Source organism: Ascaphus truei, chromosome 17, assembly GCF_040206685.1.
Source record: "Ascaphus truei isolate aAscTru1 chromosome 17, aAscTru1.hap1, whole genome shotgun sequence".
In the NCBI taxonomy this organism is placed as follows: domain Eukaryota; kingdom Metazoa; phylum Chordata; class Amphibia; order Anura; family Ascaphidae; genus Ascaphus; species Ascaphus truei.
The window spans coordinates 16,549,719-16,563,219 of NC_134499.1; the positions used below are offsets into that span (position 1 = coordinate 16,549,719).

Here is a 13,501-nt window from a genome sequence, read left to right on the forward strand (position 1 = left end):
TAAACTGCTACGGTGGTTTACTACATCAGTGCTACTAAACCAACATCTATTGTTGAATGCCACCGATGTTTAAATATGTTGTGTTTGTAAAATATTATTATTCAGCATGAATGCCAAAAAATTATTATTTTAATATTTTGTCAAAAAATGTTGTATCAGCTATTGCACATTTTAACCTTCTCATACAACTATATTGTTATATCAAGTACAAAATGAGACATTAAAACTCGTAGCACCTACATTTTCTACCCACTAGTGCCGAAGTTGGCATCCCCAGTACTCAAGGGCCACCAACAGGTCAGGTTTTCAGACTATCCCTGATTCAGCACAGGTGGTGCACTCTTCGACTGAGCCACTGATTGCGCCACCTGTGCTGAAGAAGGATATTCAGAAAACCTGACCTGTTGGTATACCTTGAGAACTGGAGTTGCCCACCCCTACACTAGTGCCTTAGCTTAGAATGAAACTGGAAATGTGACTTGAACCTCTGCTGCCAAATGCCAATGCCTAAAGATAATTAACCCTAAGTTGTGCCTAAGCAGCATGCAACTCTACTAAACTTGGGCTGCTTTAGAGAAACGAACGGCTGAGACCTTGGGAAAAATACTGAAATAACTTTGAAATTGGACTGCTGTTACACAGCATCTGGCTTAAAAGGAACTGATAATACAAACAAGATAATTGGGCACAAAAAAACATTTAGCATATTCTCTCACTTTATTTCTCCCACGTGTCCATTTTCAAAGTCTACAAAAGAAAATCCATCCTTTCAGAGGTTGCAAACAATGTAAATATTTGTTCTGAAAATGTTCCATATCAATTTTTTATTAAGGGAAATGTACCGTAATGTGGTTTATTTCAAAGAAATGTCCCATCTTTGATGTAAAGTCCAACTTGATGGAATCTATCCCAACGCACTTGATGGAATCTATCCCAACGCACTTTGCTGGTGCTAAACATGGCATTAAAGGCGCTTAGAGAGAAAGCAGGCCTGAAAATCCACCTCTTTATTAACTGGCAGGGCAGATTCCAGGGGAGGGCAACTCCAGTCCTCAAGGGCCACCAATAGGTCAGTTTTTAAGGATATCCCTGCTTCAGTACAGGGGGGCTCAATCAGTGGCTCAGTCTTTGACTGAGCCACCTGTGCTGACGCAGGGATATCCTGAAAACCTGACCTGTTTGTGGCCCTTCAGAACTGGAGTTGCCCACCCTTGGTATATACAGTCATTAACAAAAGGCATTAGGTGTATTAATGGTGCAAAAACTGCACTTTAGCCTTTCCTGTCAGCCTTTTTTTATATCAAGGGTACCCTGTTTAATAAACAACCAAAAGTGTTATGCTATACAGTGTGAGAGTTAATTGTGACATTGACTCCAGCCGTTGTTGTGTAAATGTGGGAGATGTAGTTGGATGTCAATAAAAGACACAGCATGAATGTAATTACAGTGACAAAAAAAAAAGCCTACGGGCAACGCAAACAGTGTTCCACATCACACAGAGTGACAAACTCCCACAATACATTGTTCACAGACGGAAAAAAATAACGTTGAAAAATAAACTATAGGGAACGCCGTAATGCTAACATTGTTTTTCTGGCTTTAGACCAACAAAAGTGTACAAAGGTAATGATTAAATATGTTAGAAAATATTTTACACAGTGTTATACCACTTGTAAAGCATAGCAATACAATATTAGTTCCTTTTAAGGCGCTGTTACCTACTATAGTTGATATGTGATGGTAAAACTGACAATTCTGCTGCTCAAAAGGGTTACGAAACAAGATAATAAAAGGGTATGGTGGGTGTAAAGAACAAGAAAAAAAAAGCAATACTTCAGAATCCATCCACATGCCTGAAACAAACAGTGAGTGGAGAATGTTGGGTTTAATTGGGCTATGATTCTGGCATCTTTTTTTACGACAAAAAATAAATATTGTCTACTCACGACTCAAGCTAAAAATAAGCCACTCATCTCCTTCCAGTATTAAGTGTTTATAGTACTATCTTTGATATGTTGGCATTTCTCTTACCTGGCTACCTTGTAGTAACTGATGTTGATACAAAGAGAACCTATCCTTGGCAGAATCCTCAGAAGTGGGACTGATGGGTTTAGGATCTGATAAGGATCTCTGCATGTTTCTGATTGGACGAGGCAAGATCTGCTGTCGTTGAGTGTTGTCAGCTGTGAAATGCTTTTGGGGGGTCACGTGGGCCTTATTGAGTCTTTCACTAGAGGTAAAGGTGGATTCCAGCAACCTATGAGGTGAAAGTGGAGAAACAGGAGAATAGAGCACTTGGGGAGACTTGGGTGGCTGTCGGGTAACTAGCTGAGATAGTGTGTCTGCTGGCAAGTGGGACTGATATCCAATTTCCAAAGGATCCGGCTTCTTTTTTTCAAACTTGGCTGCCCCTGGCTGTCGAGACATGTTAGCATCAAGGGGCCCAGATGTTACAATCTGTATGTTGGAGGAATAAGGTGATACAGTTGTTGGGATACTGAGCTGAGGGATCACTATTCCATGGGACTGAGGTTCTGGTTCGGTTTGACATGCAAGGCTTTCTCCTTTTTGGGTCTTCTCCGGAGCTGATATGTATTTTACAATCTCTACTCTTGGATCTGAGGTTGTTATATGAATAGATGGTGAAACTCTCTGAAGCTGGTCTGGCTCCGTCTGTACAGAGCAGTCGCTTATTGTCTGGATAGCTATGCTTGATGTCCCCTTTGTATCATGCTTGCAGTCTGAGCTGGAGTCAGAATGGCGAGAGAACCTAGAACGTCGCCTGCGCACAGGCTGTTCCCATTCGGCATTGTCTTCATCATCTGTCTGGACGCTGCAGTCAGTGCTGCGTTTTGTTCTTCGCCGTCGTGACATGTAAAACCTATCCTCTCCATCTTCATCATCAGTCTGCACACTGCTGTCGGTTATCTTTTTAACAATGTATGGTTCATGGCCATTATCTGTATGGTATGCATCCCTAAGACGTGGCATTGAGTTTCTCTTTTTAATTGTCCTGTTTGCTTCCCATTGCTCATCTGCCTGAAGGGACATTTCTGAGGCAGAGTTGGTAAGTGGCCTCTGTGGTCCAGGGTAGCGAGGTTGTCCCTGTGCATCTGGTGCTGTAGGTGCCATCGCAATAAAGGGTTGGTTCATCGGTGACCAATATTGCCCACTTTGAGCAAGTGTCCTCTGCATCTCAATTGCTATTTCAGATACTGTCTGGGGTGGAAGTCTCCCAGTTTGCTCACATGTAGGTGGCAAAGTATTCTTTTGTCTCTTCTGCTCCTCCAGCTGCTGTTGAAGCTGCTGCTGCAGCTGCTGAATCTGCTCAAGCTGCAAGCGTTGTTGTGCTAACTGCTCCCTTTGCAAAACAAATTGTGTCTGGCGCTCTTCCTGCTGTTGTTGCAGTACATGGTGCTTGATTGATTGCAGCTCTTGCAGCTCTCTCTGCACCAACATTTGTTCCTTTTCTCTGTGTCGTTGTAGTTCTAACCGTTCCCTCTCTAACTCCTCATGTAGGCGCATTTGTCTCAATTTCTCCAACTCAACTCTTTCCCTCTCAATCTGTAGTATGTGTTCTTGTTGCTTTCTCTGTCTTTCCTCCTCTTTTTCCTTTTCCTCCTTTTCTACTCCAACTTTATGGCTTATGGCAGTGGACTGAGCTTCAGGAGTAGGCTTTTGACTTGACTGTTGCTGGGGATAACTAGCGTCTTTGGAAGTACTGTGAACCCCTGAGGTTCCTAATGAGAGATCATCGCGAGACATAGCACTGGTCTGCTCTGATCGTAAGTTTGCAACTGGAACTGAATTTGAAGCAGCTATGGAAACAGGAATGGCAGGTACTGTACTGGTGCAGCTTGTAGTTGTACTGGTTGGATACGTGCTGGCAGGCTTTCCCAAATAAACTGGAGTTTCCACTGCTGAGGCTGTAGAAGCAGCTGGAAACCTGCTTGCTGCAGGATAACGGTACGCTGATGGTGGTGCAAGTGGCATTCTTGGAGCAACAAGGGGCACTCTGGTTAGGCTTGCTAGTGGTACAGCTGTGACATTTCCTGGGCCATAAGGCCTATACAAACCTCTAATCATTGGCCTTAAAACAGGTGCTGGCTGTGTAGTGATCGGAAGTGTAGATGCTATAGGGGTATTAATGGTGGAGTATATCATACCATCAGCAGATCTTACCATGGCAGCAGAAGGGTACATCTGCCTAATGGCTCCAGAACGTGGGCCAGACATATTATACTGTGCTAGGTTTCCAAAGCCTTGTCGATTTTCTGAAAAGTGGGGGCCGTACATCATGTTTGGTCTAATGGATGTCATTCCCTGCTGAGCAGTTAGCATGTTGTTTGCCGCAGGCCCAGTACCTATTGAGCTAGGCCCGTATTGTAACATATCTGAACTGTTTGCATGTCTACCTCCGTACTGGTCCATAGAATTCAGGGCTGCACACATTCTGCTTATTTCACGAGCTGTTGTTGCACTATATTGAGCGAGGTTAGATTCTTGAAAGCTAGACAGATCTCTAGAAGAATACCTGTAATCAGAGTATATATTTGACATTGAATTGTACCTTCTCATTGGTAGCGAGCTATTAAATAAATCAGTAGGTTGTCGGAGGTCAGTGAATGAACCATATTGCAGTCCCTGAGCTAAGTAGCTCCCATCAGTAAAGTTCATGTTGTATGAGTTTTTCATTGTAGACAGGTCCATAGCAGCATCTCCTCCAGCAACATGGAATGGTTGATAGTTCAAACCAATATCAGATAGATTGTTCTCCGACATGGATGAAAGCAGCCTTCCCGTGTGACCATAAGAGTATAATTTTTGTTCTTCATACAAATTCTGAGAAGGAGCAGCAGGTGCGGGTTTTGATTCTCTATAAAGATTGTTATCAGAAATGTCTTGTTCTCTGTGTCCATAGTATTGAGCACTAGGCCTCATGATCTGATTTGCTTCCCCTGTATTTTGTTCAGGAATTTTAGAAGGATTAAATGTACCTGTGCAACTACTACCAAAGGGAAACTTGTAGACAACATCACAGCATACCACCTGACTTTCAGGTTTTATACCTGTGAGATCTAAAGCATTTGATGGTGGTTCTTCGTGCATCAGTTTAGTTACTGTGCCAGATGTCGTCTCATCCAACTGCACCATCATGGTATGAGACTGGTTTCCAGCAAGGTTAACTGGAGGATTTTGAGGTTTGGGCTCAGGAACTCCTCTGTATGCCTCTGCAGAACCCATGCTCTGATCTTGCTGGAATTGCCTTGGCATGGCACTGATGTTACCAATATTTTGGGTATTACTGGTTTGAGAACCCCCATCTCTTTTAACCATTGATATTACCTGACTTGGAAGGTTATATCTTGCAAATATATCTTGTTGCATACCACCAGTTTCATCTGGTTTGCATACAGAAGCAGATATACCACCACTATTTATGCCACCCCGTAGCAAGCCAGAATGAGCTGCTTGTTCCATATGTCTGACTTGTGTTAAGCACACTGCACTTCCTGTTCCTTGCCCAAAGTCAACCCTGTTTTGAAAAGGATCTCCATAAACTACAGGCTGTTTTGGGTGAGAGACAATCATGGAGGAAGCAACAGTAATGCTAACAGTTGTGGCTGTGCCTGTAATAGAATGGGGTTGTTCTTGGGCGTTCAGATTTACTATTAGAGGCTGAACAGCTGTAGACTGTCGAGTCGGAGACTGGTCCATAGAAAGTGAATACCTCCTGGTTTCAGTAGCTAAAGATGTAAGATCCATGCCATGGTCAGTCATAATGACCGGAGCTGCTTTAACTGCAGTTCTTAGATCAACAGCACTGCCACTAGGTTTTGGCCCAGGCTCCACCCTGGATGTTCCAGGAACAGACGATATTCTACACAGTGATATGTTCTCAGGTGGCAATGAGCCCCAGCTATAGGTACCACAAGAGCCATCCACAACGGAAGTGGACTGTACTTTATGAGAATTCATCTGCAATCCTGAAGCAGGAGCTCTTTCTATGACTGTTTGTGCTTTAGTGTAGCTGGGCTGTGTTTGTTCTTGATGAAGCTGTGAACTACTTACGGATGTCTGACTGTAACTGTGAATTGTTTGCTGCCGACTAAGTTTTGTTGGAGAGGTGACTGGTGACGTAAAAGAACTGACACTTTTAGGCTTAGTCTGGCTAGATGATTCAGATGCTAATGTGATGACCATAAAAGGAGCTTCTTGCGAAGATTGTTGCCTAGAGAGACGAGGTGTGCCAGTGCGGTGGAGTGTCTGCGTGCTGTGGGCTACCATAGGTGAGGATGAGAGAACAGAAGAGGTTGAAGAAACATCAGATGACCGGTTGGTACTCTGAGTCTGAGTTGAAAATTCTGCCGTAGGTTTGTTTCCAGATGACATACTTATCCTTGGAGATGAATGAGTGGGACTTTGTGTAGGCGAGGTAGGGGATAGGGGGGGACTTGAGGTCTTGAAGAAAGAAATAACTTTTGATGTCAAAGACACATTTGCCCTCATATCACTTATGCTCTCGACTTTATCTCTCGATGATGCGTTTTCTGTAGCAATTCTGCTTCTATAATGGTCTTCATTTGAGCTATAATCAGGAGTCCCTTTAGATTGCCCATAACTTCTGTAAGAGGAAATTGCAGGTGTTGCATCTGAATGCAGAGGAGCTGTACTTGTACTAGATGTAAAAGTTTGACTTGTCGGAGATGTGGTGGTGGTGATAGATCCTTTGCTGTACTGATAAGTAGATGTCATTACTTTGGAACTGGGTGAAGCAGATGAACTGTGGAGGTTCCGCTGATCTAGCCCATCTCTAGAAAAGTGCTGTGTAACGCGCACATCGGGTATAGCTCTCCCTACATTACCTTCAGCAGAAGAAAATGATACTGGTGCAGACAACTGGGTGGGACTTGTTCCTGGAGTGAGAGGTCCGCTACTTTGCTTCATCATTTCATTGTATGCATTGTCTGCATTTAGGAACTGTTTCTCTTGGTTCATATCTGCCTTCTTTTCCTCTTGTTGCAGAGATAAATCAAGTGATGAGGACTGGTGCATCCTTGAGATGTTTTGCGATGTTTGTAAGATTTCATCATAAACTGTTCCAGGTTTGGATAATTCCATATGGTAGTCAGCTTGGGATGAGCCGATCTGACCACTGTCATAGCTGTACTCATCTATGTACTGATATTCAAAATTATTCTGGCTTTCGGTACCTATGTAACTGACCTGTTCATAACTATTGCCATATACCATGCTTTGTTGTGATTGCTGAGATTGTTGTTTCTGAAACAGCTCCGTTTTCCTCATCATCTCTTCATACACCTCTTCTGCACTTTTTAAAGGTTTGTTACTAGAGCTGCTAGATGTTTTTTCCGTTGGAGAATACAGAGACATAAACGTTGGTAAGTTGTACTCGCTGCCAGACTTATAAAGCTTAGAAGCTATGATCTCAAATCCCTCTGCTTCAGAATCTATAGAGGGTGAATATTCTGAGCAGGAAGACCTATGTAGCTCTTCCATCTCTGCAGCTTGCCTCAGTTCTTCAGTGGGAGATGCATCCTCAATAGGAGACAGATTACTGGGTGGAGTTTTTGATCGCTCTCTTCTCCTTTGTGCCCTCAATTCTTCCTTGTCCCTTTTGGTTTTGCGTGCAGTGCTTCGAATACGCTGCTGTTCCACTTCTCTCATTTTTTCCTGCTCCCTTAAAAGTTCTTCCTCCTCACGCAATTCCTCTTCCTCCGATGAATCCTCAATGGTTGGCAATAAGGGACCATGGGAGCGATGTCGTGCCTTTCTCTGTTGCTTGACCTCCTCTAATCTCTGTCTTCGACTAGGACTGCTGTCACTATCTTCTTCAAGGGATGACATAGATGTAGGGGAAGTACCAGATGTATAACTAGGTGTTGTTGCGGGTAATGTTGAAGAGTATTCCCCTCTAGATCTTTCCTCTGGTGATCCAGTTAAGCTTTCCATCTCTAACTCTGGCTCTCTGTCTAAACTGAGGTCTGTTTCATGGCTGAGATCCATGTCTCTACTATAACTGGTAGTGCTATTTAATTCAATGGTCTTAAAGCGTCGCAGTCCTCCCTGTGATGCAGATACATCCTCTTCTTCTTCGGCTTCCATCTCTTTTCTGTTCTCCTCGTACAAGCTACTTGATTTGTGAGCAAGTCGCCTTTTTGAGGAAGAGGTGCCTTTTATTTTTTCAGAGTCTGTTTTCTGCCCGTTCTTGCTGCTGTACTTTATATGATTATACTCTTCTTCGTCATCTTCAAGATTGTCCTCTTCTGCACTCATCTCAAGAATCTGCCTCCTCATGAACTCTTCATCAGTGAACCCCCCTTTCCCTTGCCTTGTTGGCAATGGTGAAAACCCTTCACTACTGTCCTCCACATAGTCATGACGCAGCTTGCTGCCAAAATCATCTGATGACTCCACAACCTCCCTTTGATCCCGCTGGTTTTCCCATTCCAGAGAGTCTTCATCCTCTTCCAGGATGTCTTCTAATTCTTCATCAGAATCAAAGGCTTCAGGAGTAATAGAGAGTGATCTTGGCCTCTGTTTTTGCCTCTGATCTTCTCGTAAAGAATGGTAAGTTTTCCCGTTGTCACCCTGCACCTGGGAAGCACTTTTTGATTCCAACAAGGGCCTTACAGAGCTTTCTAGTTTAGTGAGTTCAGATGGGCTTGGTGGGCTGCGTTGAGATAAGCCTGTTCCATTTAACTTCTCCTCTTCTTGTTGTACCAGTCCAGCAATTTCACTTTGTGAGCTAGAAATTCCATCTGAAGAGTAACCAGTGTCACTTAGGCTTTGAGGGCTACGGGATATGTCATGGGAATAAGGCTTGCTTATATCCTGTGGAATAGCATGAAAAAAAATGTGTCAGTACATATATGCTTTAGAAGTAATATTCATAATCTTGCCACATTCTGTTTATCCAATAATGTGACTGCAGCTACTGATCATCTTGGCACGATCTGGTCTGAAACACTGTGATACATAAGTGACTATAATTGATCATAATAATTGACTAATTTACTTACGTTAATGAAGCCTATAAGGCCAAGTGAATCTTCAACAAATCACACACATGCTGTCAGATCCCCATCTTTGTTTTTAATTTATTTAAAATATTTACCGTTAAAGATACAATATGTATACAGTGTAATTCCAATAATTTGATAGCTCTATGTATAAATAACAATAATCTGTTATTTGAAATTCTACATGAGAAGGTAGAAAGTGGAAGGAAAATGGAATGTATGACTAGTTTGAAAAAAGTACACACTAGAAAATTCGGATTATGCAAATATTTCACCATTATATACATTAAACAATCTAAAATAATAATGCCAAAAAGCTCACCTCCTGATCTCTTGCTTTTTGAATTTCAGAAGATGACTTGCCATTTCTCGTTCCCGTTTCTTTTTTACTACCCAGGCTTTTTCCTTTTGGCACCAGCTGCTTTGACAACTTTGGAGACTCTGCAGGAGCTTTGGACTGGGTATTGTCCCCTGCAGGTTTTCTATCGTCACTGATGGTTTGTGTCTTGCCCTGTTCTGAACTCCTGAGATGGTTCGTTTGTGAAATGCGCTTGTCTTGTGATGTCTCTAGCTGATGTCCTGGGAGTGACTGAGAGATTGCTCTTTGCTGACTTGCGGTGCCTGTTTGATGATGGGGGGATGCTGTAGGTGTAGACCCTGGTTTTTGGTGTTGGGGTAATGGTGTCTGGATAACACCTGGTTTCTGGTGCCGAGGTGATGCTGTCTGGCTAGGCGCTGGCTGGTGCCGGGGAGATCCTATTGTTGTGGTTCCCGATAGATGCTTGGGAGATCCTGTTGGTGTAGCTCCTGTTAAATGCTGAGGTGAACCCGGGTGTTGTTGTTTTGGAGCTTGTGGTATGGGAGAAGGTGGAGCATCACCTAGACTTCCCTCTAATAGCCTCTGAGTTTGGCAGTTCAAACACAGCCACTCATTTTTCTGTAATAAATAATGAACAAAGACAATGATCAGGTATAACATTGGAATCATTTTTTCACAAGATTTTAATTTAGAAAGGGTCTTCATTCAACACGTGTCTTCCAAATATTTAATATATTTGTTTTTCTCATCGTTGGCAGTTTTAAGAGCATACGAATATATCATTTAAAGACAAAACTGCCCTGAGTGTTATGAGAAATAAACCTGCCCACCTAAATGAGATGACCAGGCTTATGCTGACTCAACAGCTTTCCCAAGTCTTACATTTCTTCTGCTGAATTCCAAATTCCTCTGAAATATGATTTTATTATAATAGTAGCATTAACACTGAGGTCTATTTGATATTTTTAGGAAAATAACCCTTGAAACACTTCAAAAATCTAATATCTAACCTTTAAAGTTCTGGAGCTTAATAAATGGACCTCTAACATCAACTCTTTACAGTATGCAATTGTGTGGGGCAGTGTTTACAACCGGTGTTTCTAGGAACCCTTGGCTTCCCTGGGCATCCCTATAGGGTTCCATGCAATTCTCAGGTCATTTGAAAATTGTACCAAATACAGAATAATGTGCAATACATCTGATCTCAGACACGCTATTAGAGAGGGTTGGGTTCCTTACAAAACATCTGATCTCAGACACGCTATTACAGAGGGTTGGGGTTCCTTACAATGCATCTGATTTCAGACACGCTATTAGAGAAGGCTGGGGTTCCTTACAATGCATCTGATCTCAGACACGCTATTACAGAGGGTTGGGGTTCCTTACAATGCATCTGATCTCAGACACGCTATTACAGAGGGTTGGGGTTCCTTACAATGCATCTGATTTCAGACACGCTATTAGAGAAGGCTGGGGTTCCTTACAATGCATCTGATCTCAGACACGCTATTACAGAGGGTTGGGGTTCCTTACAATGCATCTGATCTCAGACACGCTATTAGAGAGGGTTGGGGTTCCTTACAATGCATCTGATCTCAGACACGCTATTAGAGAGGGTTGGGGTTCCTTACAATGCATCTGATCTCAGACACGCTATTAGAGAGGGTTGGGGTTCCTTACAATGTATCTGATCTCAGACACGCTATTACAGAGGGTTGGGTTCCTTACAATGCATCTAATCTAAGACGCACAGTTAGAGAGGGTCGGGGCTCCGCAGAATTTCACATAGGATTCCTTAACCAAAAAAAGGTTGGAAACCACTGGCTTAGGGGTAGATATAATGTATTTTTTAAAAAATATATATTAGGAAACATTGATTAGACTTCTAAAGACTAACTAAAAAATGAGGCAACAGTATAGCAATTTGGTAAGAGAAATCCAATACTGTAAGTGGTTAGGTTGAATAGGGATCCCTTCAACACACTAGTAGCAGTTTTTTTCTTATGTATGTAAGGTTTTTTCCAACGTGTTTAAGGCTTTGTGGTCCTAAGAGTAAGAAAGATGGCTTTATGCCAATTCCTAATTAATATAATGTTATTTTAAAATCTAAAAAACATCAGATAAACAAATCAAGTTATCTTTTTTGCTCAGCCATTTGTTTTTCTCAAAAAGAAACATTATCTTTTTTCTCCTTCACTGGCAAATGGATTGTAATGGTGTTGACGATGACTAAATATTACGTTCTGTATTTTATATATCCTGCATTTTATGTGTATGGTAAAATGTTACATTATACTCCTGGAGGAAGTCTGTTATTTTTTTTATTAGAGAAAATTCTTCTTCCCTGTAATAAAAAAGCAGTGCATTGCAATAATGGGTATTCTTATATACATCCTATTCTTCAAAATTCCTACTTTCCTAATGACTCCCAGTCACAGCAAGCAGTGTTTCTAATAGTACAGGCAGGGCCGCCAACAGAAATCATGGGGCCCAGGACAAATGAAAGGAGCAGGCCCCCCCCATCCCCAACCCATAGCGCACCTACCACGGAAAAAAACTTTTACTTAAATGTTTTCTTCTTATTGTAATACTGAAACAAACATTATAATGCAAGCTCTTTATTTTAATATTTTCAACAAAAGACAAAGATACCCAATGCTACATCCAATGTGACAAAAGGCGTAGGGGTGGGATTCAGTATGGGCCTGGGGGTAGGGGGGTTAAGTATGGGCCTGGGAGGGGGTTAAGTATGGGTGACTGATTGCGTGGGTGGGTGACTGCCTGGGTGCGTGGGTGGGTGACTGACTGCCTGGGTGGGTAACTGCCTGGGTGGGTGGGTGACTGCTTTGACTGACTGCCTGGGTGCGTGACTGACTGGGTGGGTGATTGGGGGGAGGGCGCGGGAGGTGGGCTGGGGGGGTGGGTGCAGGGGGGAGGTGAGACTGGCAGGCTAATTCTCGCAGAGCATTTCTCCGCCCCCTTAGCCCCTGTGGCTGCTGCCTGGGCAGGAGGCTGGCATGGGGGGGAGCTGGGTTGGCGGGCGCGGAGGAGCTGGGTTGGCGGGCGCGGGCTTGCCATGGCATTTCCCCTCCATCCCACGTTGGGAGCGGGGGCAGTGGGCCCACAGGCAGCAGGCGGGACACCCTGCTTCCCTGCACATGTGCGCCAAGACCTCTGCTCCGCGCATGCGCACAGTGATCGCCGGCTTTTTTTCCCAGACATTTTTTTTTTTAATGAAATGGGCACAGCCGTGCAGGGGGCCGGGTGACCACGCCCCCTGACTCACCGGGGTACCGATTGGAAACAGGACAGACAGGAAAAGAAAGATGATGGACCTGATAAGATTTGTGAGCACAGAATGTTATATGTCATTATTATCAGAGTATGAGATGTGGCTGCTCTACAGAAATACCAAATATCTTGAAAGACTATTAAGTTTATGGTTGGAGCAGAATGGGAGAGGCTGGGAAACATTAACCGCTATATTAAACGTGTGAAAAAAAATGCTAAAGGGTTTTTCTCAGCTACAGCTGCAGTCCAAGCAATATCCTACTTGGTTTTTTTTTTTGGTTTTTTGTTTCACACTTTTTTTATTGAGATTTTACAGGGAAAAGCATACATGAGAAGGCATAGCTTGAGTGATTTCAGAAGAAGCGTTCTCTTCCCCAGATCGAACGACCATGCCCCCTTGATGCCTCCGCCCCAGCCGGGCGGGCACACACCCAAGGAGCCAGCTCTGTTTCCCCTTTGGTACGAGAAAGAGGGGGATAGAAAGTTGGACTAAAGGGGGGAAGAAACGGAAAAAAGAGAAAGAGAAGGGGTAGGAAGGGAAAGGGATGGGTGTGGGGAGGGGGAGGAGACACCCCCCACCACCAGAGGCCCCGCCCTGACCAAGTTCCAGGACGCTTCTTAATGACGCCAACATCCAGCGTTTTCATTTTTAGTCGTAGGGCCATTCATTCCAGATTTTGTTGAATTTATCAACACATTGTTTCAAAAGAGCTGATAGCAGCTCCATTAATCTGACCTCCCTTATTCTGGCTAGCACCATTTGTTTGCTAGGCGGTTTGATCTGCTTCCATTTTGCAGCAATTGCGCAGCAAGCTGTTGTTAGGATCAACGATACCAGTTTTTTGGA

General features: G+C 43.3%; 1 protein-coding gene across 2 annotated transcripts in view; it reads right to left on the reverse strand.

The window, feature by feature from the left end:
- The window catches only part of BSN (bassoon presynaptic cytomatrix protein), a 191,751-nt gene that overhangs the window by 22,044 nt on the left and 156,206 nt on the right, over positions 1 to 13,501 (reverse strand). For both annotated transcript variants that reach the window (XR_012788565.1, XM_075574062.1), the window contains exons 4-5: positions 9,367 to 9,981; positions 2,032 to 8,856 (exon numbers count right to left, since the gene is read on the reverse strand). Coding sequence is in view for 1 of the 2 variants with exons in the window: in XM_075574062.1 (XP_075430177.1) it covers positions 2,032 to 8,856; positions 9,367 to 9,981 (7,440 nt within the window). In the remaining variant the exon portion in view is untranslated. The remainder of the gene's footprint in view (positions 1 to 2,031; positions 8,857 to 9,366; positions 9,982 to 13,501) is intronic.